The sequence below is a fragment of the Rhinopithecus bieti genome, unplaced genomic scaffold (genome assembly GCF_001698545.2).
Source record: "Rhinopithecus bieti isolate Rb0 unplaced genomic scaffold, ASM169854v2 scaffold_7985, whole genome shotgun sequence".
NCBI classification, from domain to species: Eukaryota; Metazoa; Chordata; class Mammalia; order Primates; family Cercopithecidae; genus Rhinopithecus; species Rhinopithecus bieti.
The window spans coordinates 1610758-1634826 of record NW_016805762.1 but is presented as its reverse complement, the minus strand read 5'-3'; the positions used below and the strand labels follow the sequence as shown (position 1 = coordinate 1634826).

General features: G+C 41.2%; 1 protein-coding gene across 1 annotated transcript in view; it reads left to right on the top strand.

The window, feature by feature from the left end:
- Positions 1 to 22994, top strand: part of GCH1 (GTP cyclohydrolase 1) — a 52158-nt gene extending 29164 nt beyond the window's left edge. The window contains exons 2-6 of the mRNA XM_017873670.1: positions 1684 to 1793; positions 8981 to 9036; positions 17903 to 17934; positions 19180 to 19264; positions 20885 to 22994. Coding sequence (XP_017729159.1) covers positions 1684 to 1793; positions 8981 to 9036; positions 17903 to 17934; positions 19180 to 19264; positions 20885 to 21011 — 410 coding nt within the window. The 3' untranslated portion in view covers positions 21012 to 22994. The remainder of the gene's footprint in view (positions 1 to 1683; positions 1794 to 8980; positions 9037 to 17902; positions 17935 to 19179; positions 19265 to 20884) is intronic.
- Positions 22995 to 24069: the final 1075 nt, after the last annotated feature.

The following is a 24069-nucleotide window of genomic DNA, read 5'->3' as shown; positions in this document are numbered from 1 at the left end:
TTTTTTTTTTTTTGAGACGGAGTCTGGCTCTGTCTCCCAGGCTGGAGTGCAGTGGCGCAATCTTGGCTCACTGCAAGCTCCGCCTCCCGGGTTCTCCTGCCTCAGCCTCTTGAGTAGCTGGGACTACAGGTGCCCGCCACCACGCCCGGCTATTTTTTTTGGATTCTTAGTAGAGATGGGTTTCACTGTGTTAGCCACGATGGTCTTGATCTCCTGACCTCATGATCCGCCTACCTCGGCCTCCCAAAGTGCTGGGATAACAGGTGTGAGCCACTGCGCCCAGCCCCATGTTCACCTTTCTTGACCACACTAATGACTTTTCTACAACACAGTCAAATGTATCTCTGAATAGCTTGACTCAGGGTGATAACTGTGGTTTACATGATGACTTGGTCTCTGTGAGCCCCCTATTCTAGTAGCAGTGGAGCCACTGAAGGTCAGGCAGTGTGGGTGGACATTTGTCCATCTTCCTGTGCCACCTGCCTTTCCGAGGGGAAAGAGCTGTAGGGGCAAAGCTCTAATACATCCCTTCCCTTCTCTTTCTAATTCTATGTATATTGCATATCCCCCAAATCCTTGAAATTACACAGTTAGGTGTCTTGTTATATCTAGTCTGCCAAACTGTCTAGGTATCAGTACAGTTTTTTTCTATGTATATATTTATTTTCCAAAAATGAAATCCTACTGTATTTCTTTGTAGCTTCTTTTCTCATTGACAATATAGCTGAAGAAGTTTCCATGTCATATGGCATGTATCTACACTGTTGTTTGGGTACCTGCCTATTATCAATAGCTTGGCTATATTATGATTGGCGGGGATTGTGGCTTGTTTATCTCTATCCCTCTTCAGCATCCGGGACAGGATGTTCTTGCAGTCACAGAATGTTAGGAAGCTCAGAGCTCTCTCAGGCATCATCTAATTAATCTTTTCTCTTGCACATAGCATAGTTGAGGCTAAGTCAGTGCACTTTTTAAAAATAAAGCTTTTTTAAAAAAATGTCTATGTCTGGCTGGAAGTGCCAGGGTCCACAGCTTAAACAAGACACTGCTCATCTTCCAAAGCCTACCCAGAGAGGCATATACACACAAACTATAGGATTTATTTCCTTAGGAAGGCGATTGTTTAGAATAAGTCTGATGCTGGCCTACAATATATAGAGCACTTTACAAATGTAGAAAATTACTTGGGGAATCGATAATAGAGGTCAAGTTTACAGGTGTCTGGATCTGGCCTCAGAAGTCAGAGGGCTAAGGATTAGTCTTTTCTCCGATAAGTTTTCTACATACTGATTATAGACAAAATATAAAGTAGAAGAAAATGTAAGGAAGAAAGTGAAAGTGGCCCATTTCTACTGCCAGAAATAGCCACTGTTTTATTTGGTATAATTTTTCCTCTCCTCCCTCCCTTCTCCCTCTTCTTCCATACTGCAAATATGTTCATAATCCTGCATTTTCATGTAACACTGTATCAAGGATTTTAAATGTCACTTAAAGAAAAGACTTTGCTACTTTGATAAGGAAAATATGGAAAAATATCTAGTTTTAATTTGTATTCCCTTAATATTTTAGAGAAGATTAACATTTGTTTATGTTGACTGTCTATTCATGTTTATCCATAGTAGCTTTTCTATTCTACCTTTCCATAAAATTGGAAATGTTACTAAAGCAAGCCTCTGATTTCAGATGTCCTAAACGATGCTATATTTGATGAAGATCATGATGAGATGGTGATCGTGAAGGACATAGACATGTTTTCCATGTGTGAGCATCACTTGGTTCCATTTGTTGGAAAGGTAAGGAACTCTTTGTTGTTTCCCAGCAATTTAAAACATAATGAAAGTTTTTCAATCAGAATAATTATATTTAAAAATTTTAGCTGCCAATTCCTGATATCCCAGGTATTTAAAATTATACATATGTGATTATTCTTTATTAACCTGACTAACAACTTGAAACTTAAAAAACAAAAGCAAAGTAGCAGAAGACCCTCAGGGCAAGACTTTCATGTTAAATACCATTGACATAGGTTAAAATAATGAGGTTAAAGTAGCATCTCTTTTTTTTTTTTTTGTAGCTACTACAGGTTCTGAAAACCTTTACCCTTTTATTTATTTATTGTTAGAATCCCAATCTAGAGATGCCCTTTACTTTAACTTGAATAATGTTTGATCCAAGATATATATGTATGTATGGCATGTCATGAGCAACGATAATTGCAGAATTTCTTGTGCAGAGGTTATGGTATTTGTGGATTTGTTTCTATCCCTTCTATATTAGGAAAAGTGAGTCTAATGCATTAGGTTCCTCAGCACCTCTGAATTTCTTTTGTCAGAAATGTTTAGTCCTAGTCTTATGAAACTTTAGATCTAATCTAGTTTGTAGGAAATCCAGAGGCTGAATGGAACAAATCCAGAAGATGGGACACTCTGCTGAACAGCTGGCCTATTCTCTTTTCAGTAGAGAATGTTATGGGTGGGAGCATTATTTTAGAACAAAAAAGACTTAAGAGGTATAACCAAATGCAATGTAAATACAAATGTGTGACTCTCCATTGGATTCCTGTTTAAACAAACCAAAAGTAAAACATTTGAGACAATTGGAGGAATTTAAATCTGAGTTAGTTATTAGATATTGTCTAGGAATGACTTTAACATACCTTTGAGAACATGTGGTTTAGAACAAAGAATTGTCCCATTCCCCTAACCCGCATCATAATTTTATTTAATTTTGACTCTTTATTAATAATCTTTAAACAGAAGACTTACAAGAAGTAGTGTTATGAATACTTATATACACATCAACTAAAGTTAAAGTGTTAACATTTGCTTCATTTTTTTCTTTGTTAAAGTATTGTATCTTTCCACTTTTTTATGGAAATAAAATATAGACAGAAAATGCACAAAACTTAAGGGTGTTCCTTACCACTTCAGAGATCAAGAACTAGAATAGGCTGGCACAGTGGTTCATGCCTGTAATCGCAGCATTTTGGAAGGCCGAGGTAGGTGGATTGCTTGAACCCAGGAATTCAAGACCAGCCTGGGCAACATGGCAAAACCCCATCTCTACCAAAATAAAAATAAAAGACCCCTGGGCATGGTGGTGCGTGCCTGTACTGCCAGCTACTCGGGAGGCTGAGGTGGGAGGATGGCTTGAGCCCAAGAGGCAGAGATTGCCGTGAGCCTAGATTGTGCCACTATATCCCAGCCTGGGCAACAGAGCCAGACTGCCAGACCCTGTCAAAAAAACAAAAAAGCAAACAAACAACAACAAAAACCCACAACTAGCATCCTGGAAGCTCACCTCATTTCTCTTCTCTTAATTCCTAATCCATCCTTTGTGCCAGTTTATCAATTTATAACCCTATCCTATCAATTTATAACCCTATGGATTAGTTTTTTTGTTTTTCAACTATATATGAGTGGAAAGATTCTATGATATGTACTCTATGTGTCTGGCCTCTGTTGTTCTACATTGTCAGATTGATTGAGGTCATTGCCTGTCATTGTAGTTTATTTTCATTTTTATATCTTATTCCATTGTACAAACATACCACAATTTATTCTGCTCTTGGTGGACATTTGTATTGTTGCCTCCTTTTTTTTTTTTTTTGCCTATTACAAATAATACTGCTATCAATACTTTTTTTGGTGTATATAACGCAGCTCACGTCTTCTTCTTTTCTTCTTTTTTTTGGACAGAACTTGCTCTGTGCCCAGGCGCTGGAGTGGAGTGGTCGTGATCTCGGCTGCACTGCAAGCTCCACCTCCTGGGTTCATGGCCATTCTCTCAGCGCTCAGCCTCCCCTGAGTAGCTGGGATAGCAGGTGGCCGGCCACCCACACTGGCTATTTTGTTTTTGGTAATTTTTAGTAGAGATGGGGTTTCAGCTGTGTTGGCCAAGGATGGTCTCGATACTCCGCCTGACCTCGTGATGCTGGGCCCGCCTCGGCCTCCCAACAGTGCTGGGAATTGACAGGCGTGAGGCCCATGCCCAGCATAGGCATGCATTTCTATAGAATGTACCCTAGGAGTGGAATTGCAGGATCAATAGGTATACCCATCTCCAACTTATTAGATGCCACCTATAGTTTTCCAATAGTGGTTGTACGCAGTGGCACTCCTCATAAGTATATGAGATTTCTAGTTTGTTTCATATCCTTGGGCCAACACTTGGTACTTTGTCTTAAGTTTAGTAATCGGCGTTATGTGTTTTTAGTAGTATGTACTGCTTTTTTTTAAAAAAAACTTTTATGGAGAAATTTCAAAATTACGTATAATAAGACTAACATAGCAAAGTTTCATTGTTTCCCATCAAGGTATGCTCAACAGTACCCAGTACAGGACGCATCTTGTTGCAATATAGTAGCACACTGAACTATTTTGAGCAAATTTCAGGTTTATTTCTTCTAGCATTTGTCTCTAAAAAGATAAGAAAAAAAATTTAATTTTTATTTTGAGACAGCCTGGCTTCTTTGTTTGCCAGGCTGGAGTGCAGTCAAAAATCTTGAGCTCATTGCAACCTGGCACCCCTCCTGGTTGGTTCAAATGATCTCGTGGGCCTCAGCCACCGCTCGGGGTAGCTGGGATTTACAGGATGCGTACCACCAACGCCCAGCTAGTTTTGTATTTTTAGTAGAGATTGGGTTTCACCAATGTTTGGCTAGTGCTGGTGCTTTAAACTCCTGACGCTCAATTGATCTGCCCACCTTGGCTTCCCAAACTTGGCTGGGATTACAGAAGTGTAGCTACTGCGCACGCCAGCCTAGAAGATTAAAAAAATTATTTTTAGACATAAACCCCAGTTTGATATCATATCCAGTAAGTACGGCAATAACTGCCTTCAATATATTAAAATAATATAGAGTATGTTAGCAAGAGAGCATAACTTTTTTATCACTAACTTAGTTAACATGGCCAGTCGCTAAAATACTTAGCCATACAGCCCTTAATATGCCTCCTCTACAAATAATCTTTCCCTTTTTTTTTTTTTTGAGACCCGAGTTTCACCTATTGTCGCTCCAGCGCTAGAGTGCATGGTGCGATCTTGGCTCAACTGCAACTTTGCCTCCCAGTGATTCTCCTGCCTCCATCCTCCGCCGAGTAGCTGGGATTACAGGTGCGCACCACCATGCCCGGTTTAATTTTTGTATTTTGTATAAAAATGAGATTTCACCATGCTGGCAGGCTGGTCGAAACTCAGGTGATCCATGTGCCTGCGCCTCCCAAAGTGGCTGGGATTACAGGCGTCGGACCCACCGTGCCGGCCCCTAAAAAGTTCTTACTTAATTCACCAGTAGCAGCTGCACAAAAATTAAGCGAATAATTCTTAAATAGTACTAATAACTAACTCATATTTACATTTCTCCAGTTGTCTCCAGAGGCAGAAGTGTACTCTTGTTTGTTAAAAGGAATCCAACAGAAAGCCACACATTTGTATTTACATTGCATTTGGTATACCTCCTTAAGGCTTCCTTTTGTTCTAAAATAGTGCTCCTCGCCGGGCGGGGGTGGCTCCAGCCTGTAATCCCAGCACTGGGAGGCCGAGACGGCGATCATGAAGTCAGGAGATTCGAGACCCATCCGGGCTAACACGGTGAAACCCATCCGTCTCTAAACTAAACAAATACAAAAAACTAGCCCGGGGCGAGTGTGGGCCCTGTAGTCCCCAGCTACTCCGGGAGGCCTGAGGGCGGAGAATATGGCGTGAATCTGGGAAGGCGGAGCATGCAGTGAGCTGAAGATCCGGCCAGCGGCACTCCGCAGCCTCGGCAACAGAGCAGATCCGGCGTCTCAAAAAAAAAAAAAAAAAGTAGCTCCGCACCCATCCGAACATTCTCTATTGAAAAGAGAGTAGTGCCCAGGCGCCAGCTGTTCAGCAGTGTCCCACCTTCTGGATTCGTTTCCTTCAGCCTCTGGATTTCCTATAAACTAGATTAGATCTAAAGTTTCATAAGACTAGCACTAAACATTTCTGATAAAAGTAGTTCATAAGGGCTGGGAACAGTGGCTTATGTCAGTAATCTCAGCACTTTGGGAGGCCAAGGCAGGTGGTGGATGGATCACTTTGAGCTCAGGAGTTTGAGACCAGCCTAGGCAACATAGTGAAACCCTGTCTCTACCAAAAAAAAAAAAAAACCCACAAAACAAACCAAACAAACAAAAAAACAAGCAAAAAGTAGCTAGCATGGTGGCATGCAACTGTGGTCTCAGCTACTCAGGAGGATGAGGTTGGAGAATTGCTTGAACCCAGGAGGTCAAGGCTGCAGTGAGCTGAGATCACACCACTGCACTCCAGCCTGGCAAAAGAGTGAAACCCTGTCTCAAAAAAAAAAAAAAAGAAAAGTAGTACTTCATAAGGGTGCTGAAGACTTCATGACTTCATATTATGTCACATCAGGGCCAAGTGAGGTGGCTCATGCCTGTAATCCCAGTGACTTGGGAAGTCAAGGTGGGAGGATAGTTTCAGGTCAATAGTTCAAGACCAGCATGGGCAACATAGTGAGACTCTGTCTCTACCACAAAAGAATTTTTTTTTTTTTTTTTTTAATTAACTGGGCGTGGTGGTGCATATCTATAGTCCTAGCTACTTTTTGGGAGTCTGAGGCAGGAAGATTGATTGAGCTCAGGAGTTTGAGGTTACGGTGAGCTATGATCATGCCACTGTACCCCAACCTGGGTGACAGAACAAGACCTTGTCTCTAAAAAGAAAAGAAGAGAAAACAATCAGAAAACCCAGATACATCACATCAGGAGCCATACCGTATCTGGTAATCCTGCAATTAATAATGAAGGAATCTTTGAAAGGGAATCTATTGGTGAGCAAATTAGACACAGAAAGCCTATGGCTTGTTCAAGAGGATAGAGATAGTAGCTTGTCTGCAGCCAGATCCAAGGCACTGATTCTGTACTCAGCCTGCCACCATTTTATCCTGCTACTTTCTGCTATTACTTCCTCATTGTTTGTATTTTTGCTACCTTTGTTTAAAATATATATTATTTAGTGATTTTTTTTTTCAAGACAGTTTTGCTCTTGTTGCCCAGGCTAGAGTGCAATGGTGTGATCTTGGCTCACTGCAACCCTTGCCTCCTGGGTTCAGGCAATTCTCCTGCTTCAGCCTCCCAAATAACTGGGATTACAGGCACCCACCACCACACCTGACTAATTTTTGTATTTTTAGTAGAGATGGGGTCTCACCATGTTGGCCAGGCTAGTTTTGAACTCCTGACCTCAGGCAATTCACCTGCCTTGGCCTCCCAAAGTGTTGGGATTACAGGCGTGAGCCATCGCTCCTGGCCTATTTAGTGATTTTGTGAAATGGACATTTAAATGACCTAGGATTTTAAGACCAAAAATAGTATAAACAATAAACAAATTCTATGTCTGCATAGAAATGTAAAAATTTCAGACAGCATAGAAGACGTTGGTTCATGGGAAAGTTTTAACTCTCTAATTTTTCTTTGAAATACCCAATGTTTAGGTGCTATTTTACTTTTTTCCTCCTGCCAACCAGGAAGGCAATGAGGTGGACTTCTCAAATTCCTAAAGCATAGTGCTAATGGATGGGGAAAAAATCACTAAGTACTACTAGATCAGTTATGTAAATAGTAAGTGAACAATGAAACTGTTGGCAAACCATGATGCTGTTGAGTCTCTAATTTTATATTTGGTTAATTGCCTACAAGTGAACCATTTACTCTATTAGTCTTTTCAGGAAAGTAATGTTTTTCGTACATAGTATTTGGCTCAAAAAGAGGTAACTTTTATATTTGATATTAATTGGTGCCATTTAAGATGACAGAAATGGCCTTGCTGTATAGTGGGTTCTGTAAAACTTGGTTCTTAGGGTACAGGTTCTTGCCAAGCCATGGTGGTAGCAGTGCCCTTTTTCTCCTGTTAGGAAGATGGGGCCAGGCACGGTGGCTCACGCCTATAATCCCAACACTTTGGGATTCCAAGGTGGGCGGATCAGGAGGTCAGGAGATCGAGACCATCCTGGCTAACACGGTGAAACTCCCCCTCTACTAAAAATACAAAAAATTAGCTGGGCATGGTGGCGGGCGCCTGTAGTCCCAGCTACTAGGGAGGCTGAGGCAGGAGAATGGCATGAACCCGGGAGGCAGAGCTTGCAGTGAGCCGAGATCGGGCCACTGTACTCCAGCCTGGGGGACAGAGCGAGAGTCCGTCTCTAAAAAAAAAAAAAAGGAGGATGGTGCTCTCTAGCAGCTTAGAAACCAGGAAGCCAAGCACAAAAGGGCATGGAGACCTTCTGTGCTACAGGGCTTTGCGGTGGAATCTTAAGACTGCTGTGATGTGTGGAATGGCAATACTTATGCTTACAGTTTTTGCCATTTAAAGGAGGCTTTCCTGTATACATTTTAATGTTGCTATAAGATCATTTGCCTTTTCTTGAGAATGTTTCTCCTCCATAAAGAAACTTTCAGATTTGTGTCAAGAGTTCAGCTTCACAGGTAAGTGTCAGGGCTGTGCAGTTGACTCCTGAACAACATGAATTTGAACTGCATGGGTCCACTTAGACATGGCTTTTTTTTTCAACCAAACAGTGATCAAAATTGTACAGTATTTGCAGGATACAAAACCTGTATAGATGGAGAGATAACTTTTCATATATGCAAGTTCTGCAGGGCCAACTGAGGGACTTGAGTGTGTAGGATTTGGGTATACACGGGGGTCCTGGAAGCAATCTCCTGCGTTTATCGACGGACAACTGTACTTCAAGTTTGTTATTTGATTAATAGACTCATACTTACACATTTTTCTTTTACTGCATTTATGTAATTTTAAAAATACATATACAAATGTTTCATTTTCTAAGTCTTAACAGTTCCAGATGTTTTCAAGGTAATACATTGTTGTGATAAATTACATATAAGTATGCTATATTCTTTTTGTATTTCCTTATTCTGTCACAAAGAAGGCACTGTATTTCACTCAGCTCATGATTTCCGTCTCTTCTCTGAAGGTCCATATTGGTTATCTTCCTAACAAGCAAGTCCTTGGCCTCAGCAAACTTGCAAGGTAAGTGTGACTGTGCAATGAATAAGAATACAGGTTTATAGGACCTGCCCTTGTCTGCTGAGAATCTATCTCATCAGGCTTTCTCTCTTTACCTGTATGGATCTAACTTGGAAGTCACATTGCAACTTAAAGTTTATAGTTGCAGAGGCACAGACTCGGAGGGCCTGAAACACAGATGCCCCTTTCTTCTCGTCCGCTATTGCCTGCTCCCTCTTCCACTTCCCACCCTTTCTTCCACAGATACATACATCCTGGAAGTCTCAGTTCACCTCTTTCTCTGCAGAGCTTTCTCTGACTGGAGAGGTCCTGAACTTACCTTCAGTCCAGCACCATCCTTTAAGGGGGGTTTAGCTAACAGTGAGGGGTTGGGGGAGAAGCTGGGCAGGGGTCTAGCTACAGTGCCGTGCTGTCAGACTTGTTGTCAGGCTTGAGGACTCTTCTATCCTTGTCAAGGGGAGTGCTCAACTTCTTCCCTTTCATACAACACTGCTTTCAGACTTGTAATGAAACTTCCCTGTGGGATCCCCAGCCTCAACCCTGCCTTGCTCTGCACTGGATGCCTCCAGGCATATTTCAGGGGTCCTGCAGGCCAGTCTGTTCACGTCTAGATTCTTTGTTTCTGCAAACACAAGACTGCCTGCCTTGGCTTTGCGCAGCTTTGTTCTGATACAGTGTTCACTCTCCCCGCTGTCATTTCTCTCTTTCCTGGTACAGTCTTTTCTGTTCCTTATCCTGTGGGTTCATGCCTTAAAAAATTCCCTTACTGCCTTTTTTATTTGGGTTTTAGGAGAGGTGATGTACATACACATTCATCTGTGTTTAACTGGAAGTCAACATGGGGGTTTGTGTTCAGATATCTTGGTAGGCCCCAGCCACCAATATTTTATTGCCCTTAAATATCCTTGTTACTTCTTTGTATAAAGTTACTGAATTTTGGGTGATGGAGGAAATACTGGGAGGTGTGTCTGTGTGTGTAGAGAGAGAGAGAGAGAGAGAGAGAGTGAGTTAAGAATAAGCTGAAGGGTGGGGTAAAGTGTTCCTACTCTTTTTTTCAAAAACAATCAAGCTAAGTTTGAATAACTTGAGGTTATAGTGACCATATCATAATTGAAATAAATGAGTCTCAGCTGGGTGCCGTCTTTCACGCCTGTAATTCCGGCACTTTGGGAGGCCAAGGCGGGCAGATCACTTGAGGTCAGGAGTTTGAGACCAGCCTCACCAACATAGTGAAACCCCATCTCTACTAAAAATACAAAAATTAGCTGGGCGTGGTGGTGCACACGTGTAATCCCAGCTAATCGGGAGGCTGAGACAGGAGAATTGCTTGAACCTGGGAGGCGGAGGTTGCAGTGAACCGAGATTGTGCCACTGCACTCCAGCCTGGGTGATGGAGTGAGACCCTATCTCAGAAAAATAAAAATAAAAGAAGAGGAATAAATGAGTCTCTGTGACCAGCTGACTGTGCTGTGGCTCTGATGTGTTCCTGTTTCTTTATGCAGGCCCTGGGATTTAACAGTTGTGAAATGGTGGTCCTGATATTTCTCAATTCTGTGCTGGAATCTGTAAAAACTACTCTAGCAATCTGACACCTACCCTCTACAGTTGTTCCTTTTACTTTGTTTTCATTTTCACTTTCTCATTCATTTCCTTTGGGGATCGATAAGAAAGTGGGTAGAAGAGACAAATTTAACTTCCTCAGTTTCTGACCTCATTCTTGCTCAGCTATTTTGCTATTAGACAGGGCTGCTTGGCACCATGAAAGGATATTATATCACAGCTGTAATTGCTTCACTGGAATAAGGCTCTTATCACAAATCCAGAAACATTGTGGCTGCTTGCATGTAATCCGTCCCTGGTGGCAGTGCTGAAAAGTTGCTGAGAAAAAGTGTATTGGTAGTGATTGGGAGTAATTAGTCTTACCGTACTTTTTATTAACAACTCCCTTCCCAGTAACTTACTCTCAACTAATAATGTATTAAACCAATTTCATGTCAACTGTGAGTAAAAGTATCTTTACTAAAATTGGTTATTCTTACCATTTTATAAATACAGTCTAAGTAAAATCAGCATGCTTACTGTGCAAACATAGCTGTAGGCCCAGTCCCCTGGGGCCCGCCCTCCCTGTCAGCAAGATTGCCAACCTTGTACCTTGCCCATATAGAAATTCCGGCACTGCTGATGCCTATAACAGACTGTCCATATGTGAAAGGTGTAATGGATAGTTTCATAGTGTAAAAAAGCTTGGCAGATCACATTAGGCCTTGGTCTTGATGTAACAGCCTTCTCTGAAAAACCACCTGTTGATCATGATTAACACTTTATGGGAAACAGACTGAAGGGTGATTTAGTGAGATCATACAATAAATGGCAACCTGGTGGTAGAAGGAAATAATCTTAGTTATTTCCTTTCCAAGTAGGAGGAAAAGATCTCAAATAATTAAGCTTTTATGAAGCAATACAAAGGAGTTGATTATTAGCATGGGAATTTGTCCTTAGACTAATGGGATTAAAATTTAAGAGTAAAATGGAACACTAAGCCAAAGAACCAAGTGTATGTTGCTTTCAGATATTTTGCAAAAAATTTGAATAAAGAGTCTATTAAACAGAAAAGAAGATTAAGATTTTATCCAACTGCTTATTCTTTTAAGAAGTAAGAAGTAAGAATATTTAGGGAATGAAGAGGAATAAAAGCTGAATGTCTTAGCAAAACTTCACTGCTCATTTTAATCTTATATGTGAAGTTTGTTATATGCTTGCCTTTAAATGAATGACCTTTCAGTGCCAGTGAAGTCAAATATCAAGCAGTAAAGCCTTAAGTAACAAGAAAATGCCAGAAGTGAGTTGATCTGGCTCAACTCTAGTAGAATTCTAGAATAAACTTAGTTTGAATAGAACTTTCTTTTGTTGCTGAAGTCATTGAACATGTATTCATTTTCTTCCCTTAGAAATAACTGAGCCTCGGCTGGGCGACGTGGCTCATGCCCGTAATCCCAGCACTTTGGGAGGCCAAGGTGGGCGGATCACTTGAGGTCAAGAGTTTGAGACCAGCCTGGCCAACACGGTGAAACCCTGTCTCTACTAAAAATACCAAAATTAGCAGGGCATGATATCATGCGCCTGTAATCCCAGCTACTTGGGAGGCTGAGATGGGAGAATCGTTTGAGCCTGGGAGGCGGAGGTTGCAGTGAGCTGAGATTTTACCACTGCACTCCAGTCTCGTGACAGAGCAACACTCTGTGTCACCAAAAATAAATAAATAAATAAATAAATGTACGAAATCTTGAATTTAGAGTTGTAGTACCTCCAGTAGCCATGGCTGACCTGTTGGTGGGCACTGTGCCAGCTACTGTGGAGGCGAAAGAAGCAGGACATGGCAGCCACCCTCAAGGAGAGTGCACAGGGCAAGACTGCAGGTGCCATGGAAATGCCTACTGTAGCTCCAGGTTCAGAGGAGCCACGATGGCTGTGTTCTGGCAGGTGAATAGACCTAGAGGTGGAGGGATGAGCAGAATTCTAAATGGGGGAGAAGTTTCTCTAGGTATAGGTAATGCATGAGCAGAGACCAGTCAGAGGGTAGGAGCAAGGCCTGTTCCAGTGGATGGGAACCAGATTGACTGATGGAAGTAAGAGGTAGACAAGGGGGAAAGGTGAGGTGGGTATTAGATTACAGAGGGAGCAGTCTTTTTTTTTTTTTCTGTTTTGATTATAAAAACAACATAGCATTTAAATACAAATGAGTGAATAAAGTAAAAACTTTTTTTTACCTATTTTCATTCCCCAGAGTTAGAACTAGAGATTTCTTTCATGATCCTTCTGGAAAAAATTTATGCAAACACAAACATAAGATCATATCTTATATTCTGTACTACAACTTGTTTCTTTACATTTAATTTTAATTTTTTTTTTGGGATGGAGTCTCTGTCTGTCGGCTAGGCTCGAGTGCAGTGGTGTGATCTCGGCTCACTGCAACTTCTGCCTCCTGAGTTCAAGTGATTCTCCTGCCTCAGCCTCCCCAGTAGCTGGGATTACTGACGTGCACCACCATGCCTGGCTAATTTTTGTATTTTCAGTAGAGACAGGGTTTTGCCATGTTGGCCAGGCTGGCCTCGAACTCCTGGCCTCAAGTGATCAGCCCACCTCGGCCTCCCAGAGTGCTGAGATTACAGGCATGAATTACTGCACCCAGCCAGGTATTTTTTTTTTTTTTTTTGGAGACAGGGTCTTTTTCTTTTGCCCAGGCTGGAGTGCAGTGGCACTATCTGGGCTCACTGCAGCCTCCACATCCTGGATTCAAGCGATTCTCCTGCGTCAGCCTCCTGAGTAGCTGGGATTACAGGCACGTGCCACCACGCCTGGCTAATTTTTGTATTTTCAGTAGAGATGGGGTTTCAATATGTTGGCAAGACTGGTCTCGAACTCCTAACCTCTGGTGATCTGCTCGCCCCAGCCTCCCAAAGTGCCAGGATTACAGGAGTGAGCCACTGCGCCCGGCCCTGGCCAGCTTTTTAAAAATTTAAAATACCTCAAAGTTCCTTGGACATCTTTTAGTCCAAAAAGTCCAAGTTTCTTTTCATAGCTATCTAATATTTCTTTGATTAATATAATTCATTTAACCAGTGTTTGTTATAGATAAGTACAGTTTGCAGTTTGAGACTTGCCAAAAAGTAAAAAAGAGCCCTGGTGAACAAATTTTATTATCTTTGCTTTGACTCTATCTGAAGTCTAAATTACTAGTATGGAACTTGATGGGTTAAGGGTAGCCGAATTTTTGATATGATGAAATTGCTCTCCAAAGAGACCATGCCAGTTTATACTCTAATAAACTGATAAAGTGTGGTGTATGTTTCTCCACACTTTGGTCAACACTAAGTTTCATCACACTTTTAAATCTTTGCCAAACTGATAAGTAAAACATAGTATCTATTTTAGTTTGCATTTCCTTAATAGAGCAAGGTTGACTCTATTCAGACACTTCCTGTTCTTAGCTCCAGTGTTAATTTTTCCACTGAATTACCTGTCTTTTTATTCTTGGTTTGGACAAGCTCTGAATGTTAAAGCAGTCAGGTCAGGTGCTACAGACAATGCTTGCCAGCTCGTCATTTGTCTTTTGATTTTGCTTTCTAGAATTGTATTTCCATAAAGAAGTTTAAAACTTTTCTGTAGTCACAAACTTTTTTTTTTTTTTTTTGGTACTTGTATGGCTGCATTATTATATTTAAATCTTTGCTCCATCTGGAATGTATTTTGGGGTGAGGAGTGAGGCAGAACCCATCCACTGCTGTGTGTGCTCACTGCCCGGCGGCCGCAGCACCCCCACTTCCTTCCTTCCTGCCCTTCCTGCTGTGGGTCTTTGCTGGGCCTTTCTTATCTTCCTCCTGGAGGGAGTGTTAAGCTCCTGCCTCTTCCCTGCCTCTCATCTCTGAGGGTCCTTCAGTCCGCCCTCATGAACTGCGGGGGTGTTCTTTCTGAAGTGTGGATTGGATCATGCTGCTCCTTTGGTGGCTCGCCACAGCTTTTCAGATAACGTTTAAACTCCTTATTTAGAATAATTTAGAAAAACCCCAAAGAATAGAAATCACAAATCTACAAGTTGAAAATCTTGTATTATAGGTTGCTGGGGAGTCTGATATCTAGGAAGGAGAGGATATGTAACTAAAAATATGCTTTATAAATCTTTACATCTTGATGAGTAAGTTTTTTAAAAAGATGGGGAGAGAAAGGAATGGACCAGGAGTTTGAAAGCCTGCATACATTAGTAACCATTAGAAAAGATCAAATTAATGTTTTGGGGGAAAGTCAGTTTTATAAGTATTTTTTCAAGCTTTCAAGTAACCACTAATTTTGCATGTGTATAAATAATTCAAGAGCATAGAAAAACCTGTGAAGTGTCAATTAATTTGATGGAGCTGCCTATTCTTGATAACAAAGCTTGGTAAGCATAGCGTTAAAAAAATGATAGGCAAATCTCACTGATGAATGTAGTTGTAAGAATCCTAAAATGTCAGGTTAGTATAGAAGTACTGTTTTCAACATTACCCAGGGATGTTTAGTCCAAGAATGTAAGAATGGTTTAGATTAAAATTGACAACTACCGATGCTGAGTGTGGTGAACTAGATTGTAATAATGTCCCTCTTGGTACAGCATACCAAGATATAATGCATATGTACATTTTACAGTTTGGGGGAAGCATGAGGCAATTCTAGTGATAATCCACTGGAATTAGCACTAAAGCCAAAGTCTGGATTCTGTCCTCCCTATTCCCTTCCCAGATCGAGGATGATACTTACCTATTAGCATTATTCTAGGAAGAGCAGGAAAAAGACAAAAAAACTAATAGACACATTCGTGAAGTTTGGGATCAGAATTTGTACTGTCTGTGTGGCCTTCAAAAAATCAAATGGAATAATTTAGTTTCAAACGACCCCATAAGGCTGGGCACAGTGGATCATGCCTATAATCCCAGCACTTTGGGAGGCTGAGGCAGGTGGATCACTTGAGGTCAGGAGTTCGAGACCAGCCTGACCAGCATAGTGAAACCCCATCTCTACTAAAAATACAAAAATTAGCTGGGCGTGGTGGCACACGCCTGTAGTCCCAGCTACTCAGGCTGAGGCAGAATTGCTTGAACCCGGTAGGTGGAGGTTGCAGTGAGCCGAGATCACACTGTTGCACTCCAGCCTGGGCAACAGCAAAAACTCTGTCTCAAAAATAAATGAATAAATAAATAAATAAAACGACTCCATAGAGGTATCCTTGTAGGCAGCTAGCAGAAACTAGTGCATGTTCTCTGATGCACTTTTATCCAGGCTTCAAAGGATACCCAAAGATGAAGTTCCAAGAAGCGTAAACAAGCCGCCATGAGTCGAGTCAGACAAACACGATGGAAGAGGGCAGATAGCAGAGTTATCAGAGATAGGATATAAAACAAGTACAGTAAGTCCTCACTTTACGTCGTCGATGGGTTCTTGGAGACTGCAACTTGAAGTGAAATGACTTAGGCAAATTGGCATATAGCAGTCCTGGAATAATGTTGTTTCATTCGATGTCATTTCATTATGATTGAGAAAAAAAATTCCTAGCTGGGACCCACTGTCTGTGTGGAGTTTTCATGTTTTCTCCCACATCTGTGGGTTTTCTCCAGGTGCTTCAGTTTCCTCCCACATCCCAAAGATGCACACGTTAGGTGATTTGGTGTATCCGTGTGGTCCCAGGCTGAGTGAGAGTGGGTGGATGTGTGTGTCCTGCAATGGGATGGCGTCCTGTCCAGGGTCAGTTCCTGCCTTGCACCCTGAACTGCTAGGAGAAGCTCCAGCCACTTGAGACCTTGAACTGGAATAATTGGGGAAATCAATATCTTTTCATTAATCTTTCTTAAATGTATGTATCACTCACATTTATTTTAGTGTTTAATATTAGAAGTGTTTTTGTGTTTATTTAGAAGTTTGTTGACATTTTTTGTGACCAGAAATATGCTGTAGGAGCTTAACTCTTATTATATCAATTAGCCTAGGGTAAAATTGGTTTTGTTCTCAGTGTTTTAGTAAAGTCATAGATTCCAAGCACCTGTTGACTTTAAGCAGGGATTTACTATGTATTAAAAAATAGGCCGGGCACAGTGGCTAATGCCTGTAATCTCAGCACTTTGGGAAGCCGAGGCGGGCAGATCATCTGAGGTCAGTAGTTCAAGACCAGCCTGGCCAAAATGGTGAAACCCCATCTCTACTAAAAATACAAAAATTAGCCAAGTGTGGTGGTGGGCACCTGTCCCACTACTCAGCTACTCAGGAGGCTGCTCCCGGCTACTCAGGAGGCTGAGGCAGGAGAACCGCTTGAACCCAGGAGGAGGAGGTTGCAGTGAGCCAAGATCGTGCACTCCAGCCTAGACGACAAGAGCAAGACTCTGTCTCAAAAAAAAAGGAAAATTTATCACTTGACAGATTGTGCTATAAGCTGAGATCAGGAGGCTTTTATTTCTTGCGGGTTAATCATACTAAATGCTTAGATAAACCTGTCTTATGAAGAGGTGTCTGAAGAGGTCTAATCAGTTCTAATCTGCCCCCCAATAGGTTTAGTTGGTATAGTAGTTGACCATGGTGTGCTATTAATTAACAAAGTCTTTTTATTTTTAACTTGAATTTTAAGCTCTGATAAAACAATATGATTAATCAGAGCACTTGAGACATGATCTAAAATTGATGATTTGGAGCTTTAAAATTTTGTTACTCATCTCTGTGTTTTTCCTAAGTGAATGTCACACTTGGAGACTCATTAATTCTCTTTCTAGAGGGACAGAACTAATAGGATATATATATATATATATATATATCAAGGGGAGTTTATTATATATTAACTTACATGATCACAGGGTCCCACAATAGGCTGTCTGCAAGCTTGAGGAGCAAGGAGAGCCAGTCCAAGTGTCAAAACTGAAGAACTTGGAGTCCGATGTTTGAGGGCAGGAAGCATCCAGCGCTGGAAAAAGATGTAGGCTGGGAGGCTAGGCCACTCTTGCCTTTGCATGTATTTCTGCCTGCTTTATATTCGCTGGCGGCTGATTAGATTGTGTCCACCCAGATTAAGGGTGGGTCTGCCTTTCCCAGCCCACTGACTCAGATGTTAATCTCCTTTGGCAACACCCTCACAGACATACCCAGGAACAATACTTTGCATCCTTCCATCCAATCAAGTTGACTTTAGACTACATCTCCCTGTGGTACTTGTATCTTTCTGTCATCTTCCCATAAGCTTTATCCCTTCCTGCAGCCCACTGTTGCTTCAACAGTGTCCTTTTTGTTTTATGAGGAAACCTTATCAATTTTGCTTCAAATGATTTATGATTAACTAAAACAATTCTTTCTGTTCTAGGATTGTAGAAATCTATAGTAGAAGACTACAAGGTAAGCTTTAAAAATCTTTATTAACAGAAAACATTTTACTTTTCTTTTCTTTTCTTTTCTTTTTTTTTTTTTTTGAGACAAAGTCTTTCTCTATCACCCAGGTTGGAGTGCAGAGGTGCAATCTTAGCTCACTGCAGCCTCAGCCTCCTAAGTAGCTGGGATTACAAGAGTGCACCACCATGCCTGGCTAATTTTTGTATTTCTAGTATAGACGGGGTTTCACCATATTGGTCAGGCTGGTCTCGAATTTCCAACCTCAGGTGATCCACCTACCTCAGCCTCCCAAAGTGCTAGGATTACAGGAGTGAGCCACTGTGCCTGGCTACAGAAAACATTTTTCCTACACAAGAAGTATTTTTTGTTTTATTACAAGTGTAGTAAGTATGACTTATAAAAATGTAAAACCTCATAGGACTATAAAAAATCTACTGTTTCAAGCCTCCAGAAGAAATCACTGTTGTATTTGCATATTCCTTCACATTTTCATGCATATACCTACATTTTCAAATCAATTTATTTGGATTATGTTTAAACAAAAATGGGCTCATTTTATATATAATCGGCCTTGCTTTTTGCCCTGCTTTTTTTCATTTAACAAATCTTAAACAATTTTACCACATCCATGTAAGTATCATTCATTCTGGTGGCTGTCTAGAATTCTGTATATGCCATGGCTTGTCATAACCTATACCCGCTCTGATAGACATTGGGGGGTTTCATCAGTTTTCAAATAGATGCAGTGCTGCAATGGATACTCTTGTATGAATTAAAAGACAAGTCATTTTATTCAGGACAGGCACTATATTATTTAGGTTAAATTGTTGGTTTTCAACATTGCTCTAAGTACAGCTCAATAATCGGACTGCAGCCCCTTTGTTAACCCTGTTGCAAGCTATTTATTTGCTGCACTGCTTTACCTCCACGGAGGTGCTTGGTAACCAGTACTGTGTTGTTCTTACTGCACAGGTTTGAGATAATTACTATTCTAATTCCTTCCCCTAGTGATGCTGGAGGGCTTCAGGGGGTTCTGAGATCTCTTTAGCCCTGTATTTCAGGTGAGGGAGTTGAATCCGGGCCTCTCTGTGGCCCAGTCAGCAGACAAAGCAGACTGGTAAAAGCTGGTGTGTCTTGGCTCTTAAATCTCACAGAAGTCTGCTTTCTAAGATTTCAAATGTTCTAGAGACAGAAAAAGCTTCCAGCTGTTTCTATCAGACTCTCAAACTGAGCTCCTTGTCACATCCACAGTTCAGGAGCGCCTTACGAAACAAATTGCTGTAGCAATCACGGAAGCCTTGCGGCCTGCTGGAGTCGGGGTAGTGGTTGAAGCAACGTAAGTCTGCATCTGCCTTTAGTAACATCATAATGGTGCACTAGAAGTGATCTTGCTATTTAATGCTTCTCATATTTTGTAGCACCAGGTGATGCCACACAACTGACATAACTGTAGATATCCATCCCTGAGCCTAAAACTCTTTTACCACTTTCATTTACTGTGTTACTGATATAGGAACAGAGTACAGAAGAAATATTTTTCTGAGGGTAGGATGGGGCTTGTGGAGGCATAGGGAGTTATAAGCACAGGTGTAGAGATTTACGCAATGAATAGCCCTTTTTTTTTTTTTTTGAGATGGAGTCTCGCTCTGTTGTCCAGGCTGGAGTGCAGTGGCATGATCTCGGCTCACTGCAACCTCCACCTCCTGGGTTCAAGTGATTCTCCTGCCTCAGCCTCCTGTGTAGCTGGGACCACGGGTGCGTGTCACCACGCCTGGCTAATTTTTGTATATTTAGTAGAGATGGGATTTCACCATGTCGGCCAGGCTGGTCTCGAACTCCTGACCTCGTGATCCACCCTCCACGGCCTCCCAAAGTGCTAGGATTATAGGCAAGAGCCACTGCGCCCAGCTCAGTTGCCATTTTTTTTTAAATGTTCAAGACAGGGTCATGCTCTGTCACCCAGGCTGGAGTGCAGTGGCACAATCTCGGCTCACTGCAATCTCTGCCTCCCAGGTTCAAGCAATTCTCCTGCCTCAGCCTCCCAAATAGCTGGAATTACGGGTACCCACCACCACACCCAGTTAATTTTTGTATTTTTAGTGGAGATGGAATTTCACCACGTTGACCAGGCTGGGGATCTCAAACTCCTGACCTCAGGTGATCTGTCCGCCTCAGCCTCCCAAAATACTGAGATTACAGGCGTGAGCTACCGCGCCCAGCCCCAGTAGCCATTTTTATGTCTTCTCTTGATTTCTTCTTTAGCTCTCTGTTGCTCCAAGCCGAGTTTTTCTAATATTTTGTCACACATTTAAAAAATAAAGCCAAGAATTGGTACATTTCTTTAAGTTAGGATGAGTTAAGAGAATTGCAGCCATTGTGTGGACAGGGTTCATATGTGTTCTGTGACATGGTGTGAACTCTGTTCTATGTCTGGTATCTAATGTCACCAGGTTGCTCAGACAGGATCCCTGGTCACCATTACCTGAATTCTGCCTGGTAACACCAGTATACCTGAGCATTTATCTCAACACCTAGGCTTGCATAGTGCTGTCTTGGTCCTAAAGACAGAGCAAGTGAGAATTCTGACTTCCTTTTGATCTAGAAGTTAAGTATCTTCGTATGCCTTTTATATTTCTTTCACCCCAGAAGAAAATTCCATTTTTTCCCTTTTTGGATGCTTTAAGGATCAACTACTGATAAGAATAAAAGTTGCAAGACAACTTGAAGAAAAAAAAAATTAGGTTGCTGCAAAGATAATTGCAGTTTTTGCCATTACTTTCAATGGCAAGAACCGCAGTTACTTTTGCACGAACCTAATAGATAATATTTGTGTAAGAAGGGATATTTTGATATACTTGGTAACTGTGAACTAAGATTTAATATTTAGGCCTGCTTTTAAAAACCAAACCAGCAGCTGTCTACTCCTTTAAACAACCTGTGTTGCCTTATTTTGTAGACACATGTGTATGGTAATGCGAGGTGTACAGAAAATGAACAGCAAAACTGTGACCAGCACGATGTTGGGTGTGTTCCGGGAGGATCCAAAGACTCGGGAAGAGTTCCTGACTCTCATTAGGAGCTGAGCTTCAGTGTGCGTGTGTGGGGGTTGCCGATTGTACTGCCGGTAGCATTGTCTGTCTGTCTGGTCTTGTTTGTACATTCCATTTTCAATTGTTATACATGTGAACTTTTTCCTTGTCACTAATTATATTTAAAATTATTTCTAGAAAGTTAAATAAATATAATAAAGGGTTGAGCCCTCTACTTTCTTCTTGCCACCTTTTCGTGGCAATATTAAAGTGAACTGCTAATAGTGTAAGTACGTGCACAAAACTACTGCCAGATAACCAGAGGGGCCTGGGAAGGGAGAAGAATTCGTGTATTTTGTTCAAATAGTTTAGTAATTTGACTCATAAGCATAGGAGCATTGGGAATGGGAGGGAACTGTACCCAGTATACTGTTTTTTTTTCTTCCTCCAATAAAAATGGTATAGTGCTGAAAGTGCTAAAATAGTTAATGCGGTATTGCTCTGTGAATTCAAGTTCAACAGACTCCACTTTGGTCATGTTTATTAAACCACCAGTGACATTTAAAATATATTTTAGCAGTTGTAATGTTAGTCACCAAGGGAAGGTGGTGGAATGTCTATGTTTTGATTTTACTGTGAGTTAAAAGGCACATTTCTACCTTCTATTGTTTTTAAATGCAAGAATAGGGAATTAGTTCCTGGTGTTGTTTACGAGTATATTCTCATGTCAACATACAGGGATTTAGATATTTAACTCTCTGTGCCTTGATGAGAATATCATTTAGAGTGTAGATACTTTTGCCTTTTTTAAAAAGCCATTATTTTATAAGACTTGGTACACACACTGCAAATAACTAGTCATCTCAGTTTTAACTTTATAGGTTTATTGGGAGTTTCCTTTGTGTGTTCCATGTAGATGCCTCAAAATGTTTCTTCTTCTTTTTTTTAATCTTATAAGATATTTTTCTAAGTATTTCCAGAAACATTTGAGAGTGACCATCATTTTCAGGTCTGCAAAACCATAGCTTCCACGTACCTGAAAGAGCACAGAATGAACTGATGGTGGAAGACATTATGAGCTGTGTCCAGTGTTCTAACCAGAGGTTATCATACCAACGGTCTGTGAAAATGCACTGGAAGCTTCTGGTCCCGGTTTCCTTTGTGGTCTACGTGGGTCCTGTCCTCAATGTAACTCCGTATAGGTGGTATAGGTATTTTAATCCTGGAAGCTGTTGCCTTATTAATGATTATCTTACAATTTCCTCCACTGGGGCAGTGTGGGCCAAATTAAAACAAACAAAACCACAACTCCTCCACAGAAACACAAACACAGTTATTCTATGAAGTTTATTATTTGGTTGACATAGTGCTCTTCAAATTCATCCCATTACCCTAAAAGTAATTAACTTTGATGCTTGTTTTAACTTTAGTCCCATCTCTGCCACTTTGATGCTATTTGGGTTATGATGGGGCAAGATGGCAGAGGTATTGAGTTTTTTCCATTCCTCTCTACTTCTGTTTCCTAGCTTTTTCTTTCTGGAGTTTAACTACAGTGATGGTTGGCTTGAGTTCCTTTTTAAATCTAACCCAGTATAAACATTAGCCTGCTTAATATGTAGACATTCATAGGTAGAATTCTAAGCACTCATGTTTGGTATTTTAAAGTAAAAACAAATGTGACTTCGAGGACCAAAGAAATTGATAGCTATACATTTATCTTTATGAGGTCATTTATATTCCTTTTTAATGACTTTAAATGTTCTAACATTTCCTAGAAGTGTTCTTATAAAGGTCTAATGTATCCACAGACTGTTGTCTTATTAGTAAATGTGAAGTAATGACTTTGTCTGTTTTACTCTAGTCTCTAGTACTTCAAAATTACCTTTTCATATCCATGATCTTGAGTCCATTTGGGGGCTTTTTAAGAATTTGATGTATTTCAATACACTGTTCTAAATTAAATTGTTTAATTTTATGTATGTGTATGTATGTTCCTGAAGTTGGTCCTGTTTAAATTATTAAAGTATTGTAACTTTGTTCTTGTGAAAGTTGTTTCTTTTTCAACTACCACTATAAATATTTAAATAACTTGATTATTTTGGCTGTATTCTGTTTCAGCAAAGACGTCATAAGGGCTTCTCCCAGCCATCACGCTATTTGAATACTAATCTCAATTATTGTATGAAGTAACCCCAAGTTCTGACAGTTTCTCCTTGGTATTTGGTTGAAGTCTTACCGTCCTCACTGTCTTGAGGTGATGGGAGGAGGAGATCTGAGATAAGAGTCAGGAATCTGAGTTGCCCTCATGTCCCTGTTGTCTTAATGCTCAGTAGGTAACTTCAGCCCCCTGGGAACTGGCACTGCTTCCTATGTGGGAGCTGTTGGGGAAGGAAGAGTAGGCTGGGGCAGGGAGTGGAAGAGGGTTTCCTTCCCTCTTCTAAGAAGAGCCTGCCCAGGGCGAAACTTCCAGTTAGTGCAAAGGATTTTGTGCTGTTCTTCTGTCCCATGCCCAACAACCTCCTTTCCTTCTTGCTGGTGGTCTGCTCCCCATTCCACTCTACTCATAGGCAGAGGCCCTTGCCCTCACCGGTGGCCAACATGTCTAAGTACTGGGGCCTGCTGCTCCTTGCAGGATCCTGTAGACCATTGGGTAGCAAATCTTATCAAAGTAGGAATGCTTACTGGCGTAAAACAGTCCTAGAACCACCATTCATAGGTGTCAATAAAATGATGAGCTGCTTAGGTAAGCCCAAGTTGCTGCTCCTGAGTTTTGTCACTGAAGATTGATTGGCCAAGTTCCTTTTCACTTAGTAGAAGAGCAGTTGCAGACATGAAAGGTTTTCAAGAAGCCTTTCTGTCAAAACAGCACCTGGATTCACCATCACAGGCATGGGTCCTCCTGCTGATGGAAAGAAGAGGAAGTCTCAAGAGATGAATTCAAGGTGAAATGTGAGTACCTGACTGCCCACCCTCCCAGAAGCCTTGCCTTCTTTTATTTTGATTTTTGTTACAGAAAATAAAACATGCACATTCGTAGAGAGAGGAGCACATGAACCCCTTTGTACTAATCACCCAGCTTCAAGAAGTCTCAACTCAATGCCGCCATGTTGTT